The 20,536-nt window shown below is 42.0% G+C and overlaps 1 protein-coding gene across 3 annotated transcripts in view; it reads left to right on the forward strand.

Annotated features, from left to right (window-relative positions):
- Positions 1 to 20,448, forward strand: part of l1cama (L1 cell adhesion molecule, paralog a) — a 51,411-nt gene extending 30,963 nt beyond the window's left edge. For all 3 annotated transcript variants that reach the window (XM_040153488.1, XM_040153487.1, XM_040153490.1), the window contains 27 exons: positions 1,490 to 1,821; positions 4,638 to 4,740; positions 5,235 to 5,437; positions 6,444 to 6,566; positions 6,936 to 7,106; positions 8,559 to 8,673; positions 9,076 to 9,260; positions 9,536 to 9,667; positions 9,756 to 9,902; positions 9,993 to 10,104; positions 10,481 to 10,641; positions 10,881 to 11,040; positions 11,426 to 11,550; positions 11,719 to 11,820; positions 12,299 to 12,496; positions 12,604 to 12,674; positions 12,774 to 12,999; positions 13,110 to 13,225; positions 13,628 to 13,844; positions 14,206 to 14,328; positions 14,626 to 14,802; positions 14,899 to 15,012; positions 15,139 to 15,288; positions 15,705 to 15,836; positions 16,805 to 16,877; positions 17,051 to 17,062; positions 17,576 to 20,448. In XM_040153488.1, coding sequence (XP_040009422.1) covers positions 1,698 to 1,821; positions 4,638 to 4,740; positions 5,235 to 5,437; positions 6,444 to 6,566; positions 6,936 to 7,106; positions 8,559 to 8,673; positions 9,076 to 9,260; positions 9,536 to 9,667; positions 9,756 to 9,902; positions 9,993 to 10,104; positions 10,481 to 10,641; positions 10,881 to 11,040; positions 11,426 to 11,550; positions 11,719 to 11,820; positions 12,299 to 12,496; positions 12,604 to 12,674; positions 12,774 to 12,999; positions 13,110 to 13,225; positions 13,628 to 13,844; positions 14,206 to 14,328; positions 14,626 to 14,802; positions 14,899 to 15,012; positions 15,139 to 15,288; positions 15,705 to 15,836; positions 16,805 to 16,877; positions 17,051 to 17,062; positions 17,576 to 17,837 — 3,834 coding nt within the window. In that variant the 5' untranslated portion in view covers positions 1,490 to 1,697 and the 3' untranslated portion in view covers positions 17,838 to 20,448. The remainder of the gene's footprint in view (positions 1 to 1,489; positions 1,822 to 4,637; positions 4,741 to 5,234; positions 5,438 to 6,443; positions 6,567 to 6,935; positions 7,107 to 8,558; positions 8,674 to 9,075; positions 9,261 to 9,535; positions 9,668 to 9,755; positions 9,903 to 9,992; positions 10,105 to 10,480; positions 10,642 to 10,880; positions 11,041 to 11,425; positions 11,551 to 11,718; positions 11,821 to 12,298; positions 12,497 to 12,603; positions 12,675 to 12,773; positions 13,000 to 13,109; positions 13,226 to 13,627; positions 13,845 to 14,205; positions 14,329 to 14,625; positions 14,803 to 14,898; positions 15,013 to 15,138; positions 15,289 to 15,704; positions 15,837 to 16,804; positions 16,878 to 17,050; positions 17,063 to 17,575) is intronic.
- Positions 20,449 to 20,536: the final 88 nt, after the last annotated feature.

Genomic DNA, 20,536 nt, shown 5'->3' on the forward strand with positions numbered 1-20,536 from the left:
GGGAAAGAAGGTGCAGAAGTAAAGGACCAAGAAGAAAGTGAACAATTAATGCACACAGATTGGAAGAGCTTGCATGTGTGTGTATGCGTGCAAGTGGATGGATAGGATTAGCATCACAGCTGTCACCCTTTGTCATCCCTCCTCCTCTTCCCCTCCTTCCACATCTCTCCCCTCCCATCACCTCCCACTCTTCCGCTTTAACTCTGCCTCTCCTCTTGCTTACCTCCCCCTCTCCCTCACCTCTGGTCTCCTCCTCAAACCCATTTTTCCACTTTTCATTTTCCCCAGAAGTCCTCCACCCACTTCATCCCTCCCTCCCCTCCCTCTCAGTGTGCTTGTTGTGCCATTCTTCTGGCAAGGCAAGCAAGTTAGTGTAATGGCTCATTTAATCCTATTGCTGTTAGTTTAAACTGCCTTATTAAGAGTTTAGCTCTTGTTTGGTCTTTAATTTAATGTAATCTGGCTCTTTCGATGAATGTAAATCCCACATTCCTGTGTCTCGTTCTAAGATATTGTTCAATACATTCTCCAAAGATTCACATATGAAATATCAAAAGTAATTAACTAGCCAGCCATTACCATTTAGATAAAATAAATGATAACCACCACTCTCCATCCTTTTCATTCCCTCCACTCTTCCCCATCATCTTCAATTCCTCTCTTCTCTGACCTTTTTACACTCTCCAAGGTCACCCACCTCTCCATTTTGGCATTGTAAACAAACAGCAGTGTGCAGAGCCAGAACTCTTTCAATCAGTCTGCCATTACTGCAGAGCTGCCAAATAAGCATGCTCTCTCTATTTTCGTCATTTTCTTTTGTCTCACATGAACGTCTTAATCATGGTGCGCTATAACAGTTCTTTTTGTGTGATACTGAGTAGTGTAAACAGTCAGTGGGCTGCCTCACATGGTGCCGTGGGGGAGGACAGCCTGCATGTTCTGGCAAGGACTGACTCCAAGAGTACAGATGGAGAACGGATAGACTCCTAGCAGGGGTGGTTTCCCTCACTCGCCATGACTGATAGCATCTTTATCGCATACTTATCACAGTACTATCACCCAAATACATTACGAACTGTTCCGTGCCCTGAACAGTCAACTTAATTATCAGCTATTTGTTTGTCTGTCTTGCGTCTTATCTGATTTGATACTTCATCAATCTGTATTTATCTGTCCACAGCCCATCTGGGTTCTGGGAGGCTCTGTTCAGCTTCTTGTTGTGGCCCTTCCATATGGGCCACTGCTCATGTAATTAACCAAATGGAGTTTTTTTTTTTTTTTTTCAGGAACAGGTTCAGTGATAGGCGTTGTTGGTGTTTTTGTTGGGATGTGTATTGTTGACTTTTGATTGGTGTGTTAAATCCATGTCTCAGTCTGTCTATAGGGCTGACCACATGGTGCAGGGTAATTTTTCCACCATTCTGACACATGGCCCCTCTCTGCCCCTCCCTCTCTCCGTTACACCCCCCCCCTCCCCTTTATCTTTCAGAGAGGAGACCGGCAGGAGGGAGTGGACCTAATAAATAAAAGGAGAGAAGACAAGAGGGACCAAAGACATACGAGGCAAAAGCTGAGGCCCCCTGAAAGTGAAACATAACCTCACACTTGCTCAGCACGAGTGTGTGTGAGGTTGCCCTCTGTGTGAATTTTACTGTACGTGTGTCTGAGCAGGTGGGAGTTTGATGGGACAGTGAGCAATGCCTCACACGCAGCGACAGCAGGTTGGCAGTAGGGGGCAGTGCTCCTCCCGCCTCCTCCCCCTCCTCCTCCTCCTCCTTGCTGCCCAGCCCAGCCAAGCAGCCATACACATACCCTCCAACTGTGAGTACTGATTCATATTGTACCGTTCATAATGATGGTAGAGGAATGCTTCCATGAGGTTCAAAGATCTATTTGTTGTGTAATTACATTGTTGATTCATCAAAGCACTCTAATAATGCTCTTTCATCATGATTAATTACTGCAAATGAGCAGAATGAACATGTTTTTCTTTCAGTAACCTCAATATTCAGGGTTGGATTGCGCTTTATGCTTGAAATACTACACTGTTTGAGGCTTCTTTGGTTAGTACTCATCTGTGCCTTTGGTGTGTCTAATTAGTCTGTAATTGATACCCTCATACTGCATTGATTAGTCCCACTATTGATCTGGTTTCCTTGGTGCAAACCAGAATCTGATTGGGGAGTAATTTAATCAACAACTGAGGAATACAACAAAAATCCAGCAAAGGTTTTCCTCGCTTGCTCACATTTCTTCCTCCTCCTCGATGCAATATGTGTGCATTAGCAATACAGCTGAGCTTGTGGCCCTGCAGGGAAATTGATCTTCATCTCCTCCGCTGCTGCTGGTCTGCCCACAGAGCTCCGATGGAGAGAGAGAGAATATGGTTCCACCGCTGCTTTTGTTGTTCACTCTTTATCTAAGACTGCTTGCAATGAGTCACAGTCCTTCACCACCCTCACAGATTTCAAAAGTGTGTGATTTCAAAAGTACACATGCATGTACACACAAGCTGAAACACACAGACACACACACACACACTCAAACATATCCTGTAAATGTTGATGAAATGCAGTAAATCTCCCAATCTAATTCCCGAGGGGACGAGGTGACGCGGAGGTGAGTGGGCCGAGGAGGATGAAGGGAGGATGATGAGGAGGTGGAAGCATGAGCAGGTCAAAGATGTAAAAGGTCAAGGTGTCCCCTGCCTTTCAATTAGCGAGCCTCTGCCATGTCAATGAGAGTCAGTGAGGCCTGGACCAGGATCAATAAAGGAGATGTGTTAGAATCTGTGTCAAGGAAGCTGGGGTTAAAAGCTGTGCTTCATTACAGGAGACATTACACTGCTTTATCGTCCATGTATCATAATTGTTGTTCACTTATCAGAGAAAGATTATCTATCTATCTTATCTATCTATCTATCTATCTATCTAAAAATTTCTTTCCCCCTCTTGTGTGCTGTAACTAAAATATTTTTTCCCTCATTGCCTTTTCTCTGGCCACTGTGGACAAACAGACCACATAAGTGATCGTAAGTGCTTTTAACTTTATTGACGTCGGTCTGTCTTGATGCAAGTGCTGGCAAAGCTTAGTGTAAACACCTTCATTATGCCGGAGAGGTTATTTTCCATCCAGCACACAGTAAAACTCATTTTGCACTGTGATGAATCTGGCATTAGTGTGCATTTGCGGTGTTATGCTTGTCTGTATTTATGCATCTGAGTCAGAGGGTGTGTTTTATTGTGCATGTGTGATTGTATATGAAGATGTGTGTTGTATTGTAATCAGGCACCTGTTTCTGTGTGTCTTTTTCTGTATGCGGGTGAGTGTTTAGCGTCATTGGCTCCCACTAGGTGAGATCCCTGCAGGAGCAGGGAAGAGGAAGTGTGTGTCTGTAAAGAGGCAGCAGGGCTGTCAGATCAAAGACACAGGAAAATAAAGAGGAGTTAAAGCACAAAGCACTGGCTCCTCTCCTCCTCCTCGGCCAATAATAGAGCAGTGCCCACAGACCAATCTTCAATTTGATAAGCTGAAGAAATAGGCTTAGTTCCTCTATCAGTGGGAATTCTTTCATTAAATTCCCTCACTCTCCCTATCTGTCTCTTTCTGAATCTTGTTTGTTTTTTTCCCTCTATCTCTGTCTCCCCATGCTCCGTTGTTCTGTATGTGCTTTCTATTTTGCTGCGCTTCCACCCTTCTCCGCTGTCCACTCAGCTGTCAGCCTTCTTCTCATCTACCACAGCCCCCCCCTTTTACCTATTTACCTACATAAGGTAAATTTATCTATATCTGTCTATTTCCTTTAGAGTCTAATTAAAAACTCTTTCAACAAATATGAAGCTGTGACCTTTGTGCTACTGCAAACAGCCTATGTGTATAGTTACTGAGGCTATGTGGAGAAAAAGATTTAAATTTCTGTCTAAAAGTATTGAAAAGCAGAACATAAAAATACGACATGGGCCATAAAGCCTGTGGAAGAATCAAACATGCTGGTTCGATACAGTATTCAAACCACATTCCAGCATGCTGGTTTTTATGAGTCTGTTATCGAGGCATTGCTTTATGGCTGTTATAGACAGCGGTGACATAGAAAGATAAACCTCTTCTGGTGGTCATTACTTTTCCCCCAAAATCCCTGCTTCATTTCCCCAGAGACTCCTTCCCTCCTTTTCCCTGTCTCTCAGTCTCACAGGGAGTAGTGTGCCATATATCTTTTACATGAGCTCTCCCTCTTACATATGCTGTATCAATTTTCTCTCATCTCAACCCATTTTTCTCTGCCTCCTCTCTTACTCTCACTCTTTTCCTCAGCCTACATTTCATATTTTTCTCTGGGGAGTCTTTTTAAGTGATTTTAACTGAATATATACTTATCGGCAGCTTTTGAACTATGAAAATGAATCGTGTCTCTAGTTGTTCTGTGTTGTTTGCTTGGCCATTACCAGCAGCTATAGGGATGTGTGTGATACAATAGGGCCATAAAGTATATGTGTGTATGTCATAGCGGGAGTTTTTAAAGTAAGCAGGTCGTGTGTGTGCATGTCTCTCTACCTATGTAAATCATGTAGGTGTGTTAGAGTGCATGCATGTCTGCTTGATGTTATTGTGAAAACACTGTGTGTATTTTGTCCTTGCAGTCAAGAGGCCTCCCGTGATCACCACGCAGCCAGAGTCTGTCACTGTCTTTAGTGTTGAAGACCTCGTCATGAGCTGTGAAGCCTCCGGCAACCCTGCGCCCATGTTAGTCAGCACACACGCATCCATGCAAACAGTTAAAACATGGTTTGTCTAAGTCTGAAGATGTTGTATTAGTCATGGAGGAGCCTAGCCATTGGTTATCATTTTAGACATCTGAGAACAGTGACCTTCCCTCTCCTTGTTCGGTTGACATCTACATATTAGTATTACATGATAGTACAGCTTCTTCCAGTCAAAGCTCTCATTTCAACAAGGGATAAATGTCATTAAGCCCTCGAGCAATCTTTTCAGAGTGTCTTAGCTGCTCTGAAGTGGAAAACTGCTCCAATTGCCTAGGAAGAGATGAATATTACAGTTAAACAGCACAAGCTTATGAGTCCCACTGGGGCATTGCACGTAAATTTTGCAGCAATTCATTTGTGTCCTCGAATTGAATGACATGTGAAGACATTTTTTGTGTTAAGAACTGCTTTTAAAGGCATGGAAACTATTTTTTTCACCTTTGATATTTGACTGAACTTTTTTCTTTGCTCAAGTTTCCGATGGACAAAGGATGGAGAGGAGTTTAACCCAGGCAGTGACCCAGAGCTGAAGGTTTCAGAGCACACCGGCTCATATGTATTCTACACACTCAGTAATACTATGGACACCCTGAAGCAGTACCAAGGCAAATATGTCTGCTACGCATCCAACGAGCTGGGGACTGCCGTATCTAATGAGGCCATACTCAGCACTGATGGTAACAGCATGCTGATAACTAATTATTCCTAAAGCAATCGATGACCAGTTATTGAGAGAATCATTCAGTTTGATGGTTGATAATTTCAATATCTGAATTCAGCGATGCTCAGTGAGTATTTGCTGATTTCTAATCGTTTACCTTTAGCCTTGAGAAAGGAATCCCACCCTTTCAAAGAATATCAAACAAATCAAACATCCACTGATATGTTTTCAAAAGAACAGCATCACATTAGAGGAGTTTCAGTGTTAGCGCCCCTGTAAATGCCTTCAAGGTCCAGATTAGAGGCGAGCTGTGTGTTGTCGGTTTTATCAGCAATAACAGAGCGATTTACAAAGCTGTGAGTGGAGCCAGCTTATAAACCTTTTCCTTGCCCTGCTTTATAGAGAGCTCATTTGTTAGCAGATGGAGGCTCACACTGAGACCTCTGAGTACCGCCACCCAGAACATAATCACATGCAATAACATGATAATCAGCATATACTCAGGTTAACACAAGCACACATACACATGCACACATATGGCCCCCTTAGCAAAAGTGAAGAGCACCTCTGTGTAACCATCCACCTGTGTGAGACTGGCTCTCTCCTGGGCGACCTCCTTCCTTCACAGTTTCCCTGACAACGGTTTCCCCAGAAACGCTCGAGTTGATGTCATGTGAAACACTCTTCAGTAGCTCCTGCGGGGTTATCAACAATGGGCACGGGGGGGGGGGGGCATGTATCACTCACAAATCACGTCACTCTACTCCTGCATGACAAAAGACAGCCTGGCGCCTTCTCTGAAGATGCTTTTCCTCAAATCCTTAAAGTTCCTCAAATGGAAATTTATAAATAATAGTCTTTATCCACTTTATTGCATGTTTAAGTTGACCTGTGGTGTGGATTGCCTCAGGAAGTCTCTACATAACACAGTAAATGTGTGTACAGGTGTTTGTGTACATCACCTTGTTCGTATCTACACAGACTAACGGGTGTGTATTTTTTCCTTGCTTGCCTCCCTTTAGTTCCCCCAACCCAGCAGAAAGAAAAAAAGGTTAATGTGAAGTCTGAACAGGGAAGCAGTATTGTTCTGAAGTGTAACCCCCCACAGAGCTCTATGGAGCCTATCATTCACTGGATGGACTGGAGTAAGTCATTTACCTTTCCATCTCTGTCCATCCTTTTGTTGACAATATTATCTAAATGTTTCTCTTTCAGAATATTCTTTTGTGCATTTTCTATCCCTGGGTTTTTTTTAAAAATATGTTCAGCACCTTTTGAAGGCTGAGCAGGATCTTTTCTTACCCTTGTTCACTGACGTCTCTTAATCATCATTTTTCTATTTCTCTCATCCTATTATATGTCTATTTCGCCCTCTACCATTTCTTCTCACTATTTTATTCCATAAAATTGAACTCCTCTGAATCTCTCCCTTGTTTCTCATTTTTGGTTGTGTTTACCTGTCATCATTTTCCCTGTCTTTCTATTTAACACTTTCCCGTACCCTCTCTCTTCAGGCCTAACACATATCCAGCTCAGTCAGCGAGTGATGGTGGGGAAGGATGGCAACCTATACTTTGCCCATTTGACAATCGAGGACAGCAGGGATGACTACACCTGCAATGTCCAGTACCTGGCAACACGCACCATTCTTGCAAAGGAACCCATCACTCTGACCGTCACCCCCTGTGAGTTTTGCTCTGGATCAACTAAGCTCCAACTGACTTTGACTGAACTGATCTAACCTGAACTGAACTGGGTTCCTGAAATGCATCTTTAGGCTAAGAATACCTTCATTCAAAATTTAAACCAGTAACTTATGATGGAGGAGGTTGTAGGAATTCTAGGTCAAACTGGCTCTCAGTAATGTTACTACCATGTAAGAAACAAGACCTTACAGGTGTCTGAACTTTTTCCAAAAATAAAATTAGATTTCAGGCTCATGGGAAAACATTGGATTATAGGTAAAATGATATACAAGAGAGTACCAACTCTTTTGATTTATTCTTATATACTGTCAAAGTAGATTGATTTAAATTCCAAGGATCATATTTTCTGGCATACTTCTAGTGTTGGTTTGCCTCTGAGATTTTTGCTGCCACCTCAGTATAATGAAAATGAATGGAGTGTCATCTGTACTGCTCGTAGCACTGACAAATGACATTTTAAAAATTCAGCAGCAACATCTCTTTCTAGAAACAGCTGACAGAACACGCTTGTCAACAGTTTTTAAAGGGACATTTTTTCAGTTTGAAATAGTTTCAATTAAAAGTTTAAAGAGACTACGAGTCTACAGCAGCTCAGTGAGGCTGTACACATACAACAACATATCAACATGTACCAAATTTCATGTCCTTGAAAGTCCTGTTTAAACATTTCTCTCAAAACCACAAATGTCAACCTCATGGTGGCACTACAGGGACAGTCAGAGGATCACCACGGTCAATAGGACTAGATTTCCAGGGACCTAGAGAAATCTATACCACATTCCATGGCAATCCAGCCAACAAATGTTGAGAATTTCAGTCTGAACCAAACACATGGATAGAGCAACCGACTGACCGACAAACATTGCCATACCTAGAGCCATGCTGCCAGTTTGTACAGCAGTTGTAGTAAAATACTGTGAAGGCCTGTATATCAAATTGGCACACATAGCATGATAAATAGTCAGCATGACTATTTGTTGAGAACCACTGAGGCCCTGTAATTGAACCAAAGTCAACTCACCCCCATGTGGTGGCACGTTTTGCTGACCAAAGCAATGATCGTATCCAGTAGACAGTCCTAGAGCCGGCAGGAGGCCCATCACCACCTCAACCCAGTGGTAATGAGGTGCAGCTCACACTGAGATGCAGCTGCCAGCATCTGTGGCCAAAGTAGAGGTCAGAAACATGAGCACATGTTAACATGAGACCTCTGTGAGTATGTAGAAAATCTGTATGATGATGTGTTGTTAGAAAGGTGAAGTCTGTAGAAAGGCTGTAAAGTCTTCTCTCCATGACTCCACACCCTGCATCTGTGTGTGTATGCATGTACCAGAGTGGCTGCTGTGTCAGCAGGGCAGCAATCTGAAAATTGCCGATACATATGTATGAATCTTTCTCGCCCTCTTTGTGTTTCCACCACTCTTTCTCCAGCCAACTCAGTAGTACGTAACAAGCGTCCCCAGATGATGAGACCTACTGGAAGTCACAGCACCTACCACGCCCTCAGGGGCCAGACCGTGGAGCTTGAGTGCATCGTCCAAGGCCTGTGAGTGTCTGTGTGTGCATATGTATGTGTTTCTGCTCCCATCAATCAGAAAACGTAGGTCACTTCTTTTAATCAAACTCACCTGCCTTTCATCCAGCGCTCCCCTCAACCTACCTCCCAACACTCTCTTCATTATGTATCTTTTTCTGTATCCTGCCAACTCTGATTCATGCTGCCCTCTCTTTTTCATGTAGTTCTCCTCTTCTCCTCTTCTCCTTACAGGCCTCTTTCTTTCTCTCCCTGCCTTCTTCATTTTATGTCCACTTCCTCTCACTTTCAACGACCATCACACTCTGCTGTTTCTCCTCTCTTTTACAGGTCTTCATTCCTCTGTTGCATCTTTTCCTCCTCATTTTTCTCATTCTCGCTAAATCTCTTCTTCCCCTCTCTCTTCCTCTTCAGTCCAACTCCTGACGTGTTGTGGCTGAGGAAAGATGGCGAGCTGTCCAAAACTCGAACTACGAAAGATATGTCCGACCGCCGCCTACGCTTCACTAATATCTCCGAGAGTGACGGGGGCGAGTACCAGTGTAGAGCTAACAACTCCCAAGGAAAGATCACACACACTTACACTGTGATTGTGGAAGGTATGTCATATACACATACAGAATATGATTATTTTTTCCATTAGCTATTTCGAAGTTGGCTGTTTCAAATTTCAAAAGTGCATCTTTATGAACCATGAACGAGAGTTTTGTAATCAGTTGCTTCATTTTTGAGACTTTGACACCTTGTAGGGTTTAACCCATCAATCTCAGCCCATCAGTTTCAAAGAATACTGTCTTGTGTAAATTTTTGGTCTATTTAACTAAAGAATGTTTTGTTTGTCCCATATGTAATTAATATATTCTGTGCCTTGAAGCTGCTCCCTACTGGACTAAGGAGCCAGTCAGTCAGTTGTATGCACCAGGTGAGACTGTCAAACTAGACTGCCAGGCAGATGGCATCCCCTCTCCTACCATCAGCTGGACCATCAATGGGATTCCTCTCTCAGGTCAGTACAAACACCCACCTGCCCACACATACCTCAACAGTCAACCTTGGGCACTGCGCACGTGCTGACAATGTGTACTTTTTAACAGCAACCGATGAGGACTTTAGACGCATCGTGACAACAAGTGGATCTCTAATCATAAATGATGTCAACTTTGGAGACACTGCCATATACCAGTGTCGGGCCTCCAACACGCATGGAACCATCCTCACCAACACCAACGTTTATGTCATTGGTGGGTGTTTGTATTGTACGTCTCTTATTGAACTGTTTTGTATGTGTGCGTCTGTGTGTGTGTCTCATTTCTCTTTGTATGTTGTTTCAGAGCTGCCTCCACAGATCCTTACTGAGGACAGGACTACATACACATTTACAGAGGGCCAGAAGGCCTTACTGGAGTGTGAGACCTTTGGTTCTCCTAAACCTAAAGTCATATGGTGAGGATGACTATTGCTTTGTATTATATTGTGTTCTAGTCTGTTGTTTGGCAGATTTTCATATTAATACATTTCCCAGATGTGATATTGCGTAGGCAGTTCTTCATATGCATAAATTAACAGCCAAATACTGTTACATCTGAGCTGTGACCGTGAATTTTGTCATTGTGGCAGATGTCCAACCAGGCTTTGTTCTTTTGGATAAAAGTTTAAATTAAACTGGTGAATTCATCAGCCACTGCAGTAGCTGAAAAGGTTTATTTTTTGCTCTACTCGTCAAGTTTCTGATCTGTGTGTGTGTGTGTGTGTGTGTGTGTGTGTGTGTGTGTGTGTGTGTGTGTGTGTGTGTGTGTGTGTGTGTCTATGTCTTCATCAGGGAGAGTGGCAGCGCCTCCTCACTTATGGCAGATCCCAGAGTTAACCCACTCACCAATGGGGGTCTTGAGATTTCTAATGTCACCCATGAAGATGAGGGCTTGTACACCTGCTCTGTCCAGAACACCAACTTTTCAATCAGTGCAGATCTTGAAGTGCTCAGTGAGTGAGAGGCACACATGCATACACACATATATAAACACAAGCACACACACACACACACACACACACACACACACACACACACACACACACACACACACACACACACACAAACACAAACACACACACATACGCACATACACACACACACACACACACACACACCCTTAACAACTGATGTTATTTGTACGTTATGAAGCTTTCCTCAGTATCATTTGTCTCCTTGCTTTCTCCTCCAGACAGGACAGTGATCCTGTCGCCACCTCAGGCTCTGAAGGTGCAACCTAGAAACACAGCAATCTTCACCTGTCTGGCCCTAGTTGACCCCAAACTCGGCTCTCCACTCATTCAGTGGAGAAAGAACAATCAGAAGCTGTTTGAGTCCCACAGTGACGAAAAGTAAAACTAGATTCTTTAAATTGAAGAACTGACAATAATGAGGATAATCTTAGAAATTACTGAGAGGATGATTATTTCATCCATTTTTTGTAGTATCTATGTGTTTTTTACTGTAGTTGTTGTACACTGAATTGTATTGCCTAACCAGGAGCAAACTGGACAACCTCTAGAAATTAAATTTCTTCTCAACATGTATGAGTTTTTATCTGTATTGTCCCAGTTACATAAAAAACAATAAATATATTTCTATAGTAACAAAAATGAGAGGGAATAGGATGAGATGATGAGGAACAGGGGAAAGATGATAAAAAATTACTGGAGGGAGTTGATCTTAATTAAAAGGACAATGAAGATGAGGATAACAATGATGGATTTATTTTCACAGATATACATTTGAAGGACCAGACCTAATAATAGCTAATGTGGAACCAGATGATGAGGGTGTGTACACCTGTCAGGTCATCACTAAGCTGGACATGGCTGAAGCCAGTGGCACCCTCACTTTATGTGGTAAGATCACTGATCATATAATGAATGATCAAAAACCAGCAAGTGTCTTTTTAAATGTTTGTTTTTTTGTTTTTCAAAATTTGAGAGACCTTTTTGTTTAAACTAGTGATGTGTAGACAAGCAGTGTGCAGGTTGTTGTGGTAATGATATTATTGTTGTCCCCCACAGATCGTCCAGACCCTCCTGTCCTCCTCCAGATCACTGATCCTAAGCATCGTGCAGTCACCCTCAGCTGGACTCCTGGAGACGACCACAACAGCGCTGTGCTAGGTTTAGTACAGACAAACCCCCCACAAACTCAAACTTACAAAGATACACATTTACTCCCTTTCTTCCCCTGTTTTTCTTTTGTTCAGTCCTAAAACTGCTTTTACACACATTGTGATTCAATTTTTCTGTTTTAAGAAAATTTATAATTTGTCCTGCTGCGATCCTGGCTTTTTAGCTAGTGCAACTAACTGCATACACATACATACACACACACCAATGCAAACTTTTAATTTTGTCAAACTCTAACACTCAGAGCAACAAACCCATATCATTTATCTCCCCCTGGCCTACTGAAATGCAGCTCTGTTTTTAAAACTTGGATACGATTATTATTTTATCTGCAACATCAGACTTTTGTAAAGCTCGCATGTCTCAGTATTACTTTATCTCCACCGAGTGTTTATTTGTGTTTCTGTTGTTTCCTCACTGTTTACCTCCTGTCTTTTTCCATCAATCCTTGTCTCTCTTGTCTCTACAGAGTATGTGGTTGAGTTTGAAGACCAAGGTTCGAAGGAGATGGGTTGGAAAGAGGTAAAGAGAGTAGGAGGGAACAAGGAGCGTGCTAGCCTCCCTCTGTGGCCCTACATGTCCTACCGTTTCCGGGTTATTGCCATCAATGATGTGGGCAAGAGCGACCCCAGCAAGCCATCTGAAATCCACAACACACCTGCAGAAGGTAAGAGCCAGTGTTTTTTTTTTGTTTTGTTTTGTAACCACAAGTTTTCATTGTCACAGTGAACCCCCAAAAATATGATAATGACCCCCCCCCCCCCCCAATCACAGCTCCAGACAATAACCCTGAAGATATTAGGAGTGAGTCCATAGACCCAGACACTCTGGTCATCACCTGGGAGGTACACCTATTACCTGAATGTACAATATTCTGAAGCAACATCAAACAATTTTTATAAAAAGGGTTTGTGTCTTATTGGCCGCTGTTCCCATCATTACAGGAAATGGACAAACACAACTTCAATGGACCTGACTTCAAGTACAGGGTGCTGTGGAGGCGAGTGGTGGGCAGTGGGCCCAACTGGCACATGAACTACACAACTACACCACCATTCATTGTCAATGATGTTGGCAACTTTTCTGCCTTTGAGATCAAAGTTCAGGCTGTCAATGAGAAAGGGGAGGGACCTGAGCCAGACCCTGTCATTGGGTACTCAGGAGAAGATGGTAAAATATTGAAAAAAAAACAACTGCCAAACAGTTTTTCTTTTACTGGGAATTATTCTACTTAGTATTCTTTCTCATCTATCTCCTTCTTGTCTGTTGTTGTCTCTTAGTTCCATTGGAGGCTCCAATGGATGTGGGTGTTGTACTAATTAACAGCACTACCATCAAAGTGACCTGGGCAGGAGTAGACAGAGAGATGGTCAGAGGACACCTGCTGGGATACAAGGTACTGATCCTGTATCTCCTCTGTTGTTTGGCCCAAAATATTCAGCCCCTGTCCTCATGAATAATACATATTTTGGGTTTATAGCGGGGACAGCCACATCTCGGCTTGGCAGAGGCTTCAGAGTTCTCTTTACTTTCAAGGTTGAAAAGAATGGATTCTTTTTTATTTTAGATGACCCCACCTTCAAAATGTGTGACAATCAAACTGCTTTTAGGAAACCCAGTTTTAATGCTGCCACAAGAAAATGTCTCTTCAGCTGTGATTACATCACTCAACAGAGTCATAATATGAATTGAATTAAGTATAAGAAGTGTATGAAATGTTTAAAATTTCAAATGTAACTCAGAAACAACCAATGATTTCCTCTTTCACCATCTCTATGACTGATTTTACTGGCTCCAGATCTACTTGACCAGGACTGGTTCTAGGGGCCACCACAGAGGCCGGAGGGCCAAGGAGTCAGAAAGCACTATGGTGGTGGAGACTGGAGCCACTGAAGAGCAGAAGGTGATCAGTGATCTCAGACCGTACTCCCACTATACCCTGGCCGTCACTGTTTTCAACAGCAAGGGCGAGGGACCTGCATCTGAGACGCTGTCCTTCAAGACTCATGAGGGAGGTGAGAATGAGAAAGAGAGGAAAAGTCAGGGTTGGAAAAGGGAAGGGTGACAAGGCTGAAATGGGGGAAGGTCATAGATAAAGGGGGTAAAGAGTTATAATGAAAAGACACGAAGATGTAAAGAGATGAGTGGAAGAGTGGGAGGGATAGGGGATTACAAAAGAGGAAATGACACTGATATCTAAAGAATGAGTGGGTGGGGGCAGTGAAGAAAAGGGGGGTGAAATTGATGTAGGCGTAGATATTATTGAGCAGGCCGGGCTTTGGGGAAAAAAAGGTGACAGGAGATCAAAATAGTATAATAATTCCTTTTAAATCAAGAGCATTATAATCAGGCCAGTTTTCGCTGTTTTGGTGCTAGTTCCTGGTCCTCCCTCGTCCCTGATGCTGGACAGCCCATCAGAGACAGAGATGACCCTCCACTGGATGCCTCCTGCCCAGCCTAATGGAGTCCTCATTGGATATCTACTGCAATACCAACGGAGTGAGCCTTGTTTACATTTAATCCTTGTCCAACCAGTGTACATACAGTAAATGCTTTTGTTTGATGGGCTTAGGGTCATGTGGCATTAAAGACGTCAGTATAAATAAAAGAGGTTTTCAATAACACTACACAATACATTTCCAGCTAAATCAATAACGCCATAAAAAATGTCAAGAGCATATCCTCCTAATGATGCTCATCAGTCAGTCACATGTCACCCAGATCAATGTGTCACAAATAATGATGTGTTGAAACTCAAGCAGTGATCAAATGCTTTTTTGGCCTTGCTGTGGTCAGTTGTGGAGAGTGATGACAGCCCCATGCAGGTAGAGACAATAGACGATCCCACCGTCACCCACCTCACCCTCAAGAGCCTGGACCATCACAGCCACTACCGCTTCTACCTGAGGGGGCGCACTGCTGCTGGTGACGGAGAGCCCATCATGAGGGCGGGTGCCACCACGCTGGATGGAGGTACAAAACACGTTCTTCATAGTCAGAACTATGACACACACAGGACCTAATTGTATTAGATCATGAATCTGATTCCTCTGTCTGAATGCATTTCAGAGCCTCCTGCTAACATCAACCTGTCTGTGGGGGAAAACTCAGTTAACCTCAGCTGGGTGGCCAAAAAGAGACACAGGAATCTTAGCTTTCAGATCCACTACCTCAAAAAAGATGGTATAATATCTACACTATTATGTGCATAAAGAAAACCTCATTGTATTCCAATTAGTTCCTCATAGGAATAGTTTCACCATCCTGAACAACAAAAAAGAAACCAAGGTTCATGTTGTGCTTCTGCAGATGGCAGCAAATGGAAGAAGACAGAGAGGGTGAACTCCTCTCAGTCTTTCTACCAGCTCCAGGGCCTGACTCCTGGCTCTCATTATCATCTGCGCTTCACCTATAGCAACACCACCTTCTTCGAGACTGACATTGAGACAGAAGGAACAGGTACTATGAGCGTTCCTGCCTTCATTCATCATCTTTTCTTTCATCTTCTTTGCTGTCTCCTCTGGGCTACTCACAGCTAAATATAAAGCCTGATCCTACAGAGAGTGCCTTGCAGTTCCCTGCCTGTGAAGAGCTTTCAAAGACTTCTGTAAAAAGAGAGCTTTGTTAACCATATGAAATGATCCATTACTTCTGTTTGTTTGTGGTATTTTGCTGTATTCTTTATTTCCCTGGTGAAATGCCAGCCTGTCAGAATACATAATGCTGTCTCTTTTGCTGTAGATTCTGCTCCCTGTTTTATCTTGTTTCTTCTACCTTTTTCATCCTTTTAGCTCCTTTTTTACTAATCCAGTTTCCCCAATACAAAAAAATCACTTTCTTCTCTATTCACCTCCCCCTCCTTTTTCACAATGAAGGAGTGACGGAGGTGCAGCCAAGCTTTGCAACACAGGGCTGGTTCATTGGCATTGTGAGTGCCATCGTTCTGCTACTGCTGATACTGCTCATCCTCTGCTTCATCAAGAGGAGTAAAGGTGGAAAGTACTCAGGCAAGTGCAGCCCATCATGATGAGTGTTGAGCATTCATCGGTAGAGATTCTGAAAGAATCTGTTTGGTGTTGATGAATCCAAATCATTAAGGCCCTGAGCAACTGTTTTGTGGACTTTACTCTATTTGTTTCTCCTTCAAAGCCTGTGCGTAATGCAATGTTAGACAACTGTTGTGACACACTTTGCGGGTCAAACACACACAATCTGGAGCCATAAAACTGCCTGACCATGAAAATGAAACTGTGGTAGAAAAGAAACCAAGCAATTACAGGAATGCACCACAGAAAACGAGATTATACTGACTGGAAAGAAGACAGTAAAATAATATTGCACCATCTTTAAAATGCTCCCCAAACAGCTCCCTTCACTCTGCGATTCATGTAGTGGCTCCAACTCCAAATAAATAGCTGGTTTCACTTTGCCAACCTTCTCACTTGCAGCCTTCAGATCAAACATATAGTGAAACGACCTCTTGCACTTCCTTACTTTAACAGTAAGAACTGTGAAATAATAATTACAAACCACAAGAGTAACTGCAACCTGCAGGCCACTGTCTGTGTGGTCAGCGAAAAAAAACACCAGCCTTCCATCCCTTTCCACACGAGGGAAAAACAAGTGGCAGACTCTGTCAGTGCTAAAACCAAGAACTAACTAAATAATGAATCCTACCATACCAACTGGTGTCATACTTCTGAACCACTAAATATTTAAATAGTTTGGAAATTTAACAGGAATATTCATAATGGCAGTTATTATGCTGGGAGTCAGACGTGAAGCTGAATCAAAATTCAAACTATAGACAACATACTGTAAATAAACAGACTGTCTACAGATGGTTAGGATATTTATGTTCCACATACATAAACTTGGTGTTATCTTGCTGTCTGACAAAATTTCATAATCAGTGTCTGAGACAGTGGTTGAGAGCTTACTAATAATGAAATCCAATTATATCTCTGCTTCTCAGTGAAAGATAAAGAAGAGGGTCCGATGGACTCAGAGGCTAGACCTATGAAAGACGAGACTTTTGGAGAGTACAGGTGTGTCATCTGAGTGCACATCATATCTTTGAGTGTTACATTATGTTGCTATAGATTCTTTAAATTCTAACTCCTAACACAGCCCTGATTCCCTGAGCACCGTTTGGTTTTCCTAACCCTTTGTGTTCCTTTCATTGTCCCTCTTCTTCCCAATGCCTGCCCCTGCTATACAGATCTCTAGAAAGGTATGCTGTGATGTGATTTGCTATCCCTAACCCACCTATCTATTATTGCCTGCCAATGCCTTATTTACCTACTGTTTTCCCTGTAACGTTTGGAATGTAATAGTGTAATATATTATGTAGGGCTACAACTAACGATTTTTTTCGTTATCAGTTAATCTGCTGATTATTTTCTCAATTAATCTATACCCATCAAAATATCCTAAACCCAATAATATTAAATTTTCCATAATGTAAGACTAAGAAAAGCAGCAAATTATCACATTTGAGAATGTGGAACTATCAATTTTTTAGCATTTTTGTTTGAAAAATTACTTAAAAGATTAGTTGATTATCTACATAGCTGCAGTTCTTGCACTATGTATTTTCAGCCTACTGGTAGGAATATAGAAGGATGTTTTTTGAAAACTTTTTTTTTAGCTGAATAACGATGTATCCAGATTGTATTTAATTTTTTCCACGCCCTATGATAATATTTCTTGCTTTTGACCTCTTCTGTGCTCTCACATACTTCAGTGATCTTGAGGAGAAGCGCACGGCCAGCCAGCCGTCCCTGTGCGAGGAGAGCAAGCTGTGCAGCGAGGACAACCTTGACTTCAACGGCAGCAGTGCCATAACCACGGAGCTCAACATGGATGAGTCTCTGGTCAGCCAGTTCAGTCGGCCCAGCGAGGGTCCAGAGGCGATCCATAGCCTGCCAGACAACTCCCCGCTCAACCCCACACCTGTCTCCCCAGCCACCAATGGCATACCCACCTCAGTCACCATTCTCGATTAACCCCCACACATCAACCGGGGACCATCAGACCAAAACATGTCAACACATATGTGCCCATATGCTCTTGTTCCTTACTGACTTGCTGATCTGTACTTTGACGACTAATACACAATCAATATATTGACTATTCAGGTGCCCCTTGGCGGTCATCTGATCGACTGGACTATTTTGACCAAAGGAGTGTCCAAAGTAGTGGACAATGTGATACAAATCTGACTGACCTGAAGATGTCCTTTGATTCCCTTACCTTCGTTTATCTGTGTAGTGTACAACAAATCTAAACGACTAACATTCATTTCTCTCCCTTTCATCTCTTTCTCCTTCTCTCAGTAACCAACTCTATAGAAAGATAACGACAGAATGCTGTACAGGTAGAAATATCAGAGGGACGGTAGGTGTGGTCGTTTCAGATGGAGAGTAGTACATTGAAAGAGGAGGAAGTTGTGTCAGGAAACAGACAGCACATGCTGTTGTAACAAGTCTTGAATCTTAGATATTTATCATGTCTTGACTTATTTCGCACATGATTTTTTATGTCTAACACCATTTGATGTCTCTCTTGATAACTGCCATTTTTATTTTTATCGTTTTTTCATATAGTGTTCTTCACTATTTATATAAAACTCATAACTTCTCTTTATTGACATATTTCATAGATCAAGATTTTTTTTTCATTGAAACTAAGTGAAGCCAAGTTTCTTACTATAAATAACATTGGATGCATTAAGGGGAACTTGCCGTGAAGATGCTGAGTAGCATCTGGTGTATATAGCTGCATCTACATCTATCTATTTAGCCATAATACAGTATTATAGATATGTACATGCTCCTTATATGTTCCTGTGCCTGCTGGGCCTGCATAGAGCACCAGATTGATGTCATTACTCTCTCGCCTTCCCACCAGAAGTGTAAAGTCATTATTGGATATGATATTGTAATTTTTTGTGTCGAGACCTATGTGTAGCTTTCTGTATCTGTCTTTGTCTCTTTCTACACTGTATTAAAAACATTTTTGTCTCTAATTAACAATCTTTTCATACCTGTTCATCTCATACTACGCAAATTGTCTGAGGAGCAGTATTTATGTATATTACAGATTAGAGAGTGGAGTCTTGTGGGCAAACACTCTCTCAAGTTTTATTTTCAGATCCTCATTAATGCAAGTTGATATTGCAGACAGGCGTAATGATTGCCAGTTGATGTATAATAAAGGCAAACAGTTGGTGATTGCATCAAACAGCGAATGTATTCTTTTTATGGCTTGGTAGACATTCTATCTACATGCTACTGATAAAAAAAACAAAAACATCTGAGCTACAAGGTACTGGAGAGAGAAGAGTGGGTATGAGAAGATGTGGAAGTACAGTTTTTTTTCTCCACTGAATGTAAATACAACCATTAAAGATTGTTTTGATGAATCCAGCCATGTTTGATAAAAAATGTGAAAAATGTGCAGGTTTAAAATCACTTAATTTTAAAATGTTGCAAGCTGTAATTTTTTCTTCTTTGTACTATTGCTATGAATTCAAACTTTCCGTTTTTGACAAATGACTGCAGTGAGATTTGGCTGTTTTAGCAGAAATAGCTCATAGTTGAGGACAGAAAAAAAAAGAAAATGGAAGAAATCCACGTTGTTCTGTAGATGTTTTCAAACATTTCAAAATTTGAAAATCAAAAAATTGTACTTTAGTGTAATTTAGTGATAGAAATAGTTACATTACAATGAAAGCTAAGATTGCATTCATGCCCATAACAGTCCAGCAATGCATTGCAGTGAAGTGAATATCTGTGGAGTTTTTGTCTGATGCAGTTATGAGAGGCAGGGATGCAGCGACCCAGTTTGTGCATACCACAGGGAGCAGCTATATGCAATGTTGCTGTCTCACTTCTCCCTACTCAAATAAAGGCTTGACACTGGCCAAATATCATCTAATAGTCCCTGAGGTAAAGGTTATGGGATGTCTAAAATGGCTAGTGTGTGTAAGCTCCCTGTTGTTGGTTATACAGACACACTCAGGACAAATAAAGGTTTTAGAAATCTATTTTCATACAGGAGTGATGAATGACACAAAATATGCCAATATTCTAACTTGACTATCTGCTGCTAAACATCTGTGTTTGTCAGTGTTCGGGGCAAATGTTAGCTTTGAATGAGGAATGAGTGTACACACACAGATACTCACTCGACTGCCACTCACTCTTTGCTTTTCATGTGTCGAGGGGGAAAGCCGGGGACACTGGCATTTTTTTCCCACCATTGTTTTTCCCCCCTTTTTATAGTTAAAAGATCAAAACCTTTGTAAAAAGTGAACTGGTTTGCTTAGAAAAGCTTCTTCATAACCCAGAAAAACAGCGTTTAAACAACAACGCCAGCCAGAGGGGAGGGGTGAGAGAAAATAGGGGAGGATGGAGGGGTAGGGAGTGTGTGTCCCTGCTTGGGTGTAGATGTGCCTCTTTGTGGTGTGTGGGGTGCACAATTAGCATAATGGGACTGATGGTATCTATATGTATTATGGGCGAACGTCAGGAGTTGGGTGGAATTGTACCACATGTGGGGCCAATATAACTGTAACTGCATTATGAATCTAACACTGTAACTGGTTATATGACTGAAAAATAAAAGTACGTGGAACAATCTGTACCAGAAAAGGTTCCCTTTTTTGTCACCAGTGTCAGCCAATAAAATCAATGAATATGTG

Source organism: Xiphias gladius, chromosome 18 (assembly GCF_016859285.1).
Source record: "Xiphias gladius isolate SHS-SW01 ecotype Sanya breed wild chromosome 18, ASM1685928v1, whole genome shotgun sequence".
Classification (NCBI taxonomy): Eukaryota; Metazoa; Chordata; class Actinopteri; order Istiophoriformes; family Xiphiidae; genus Xiphias; species Xiphias gladius.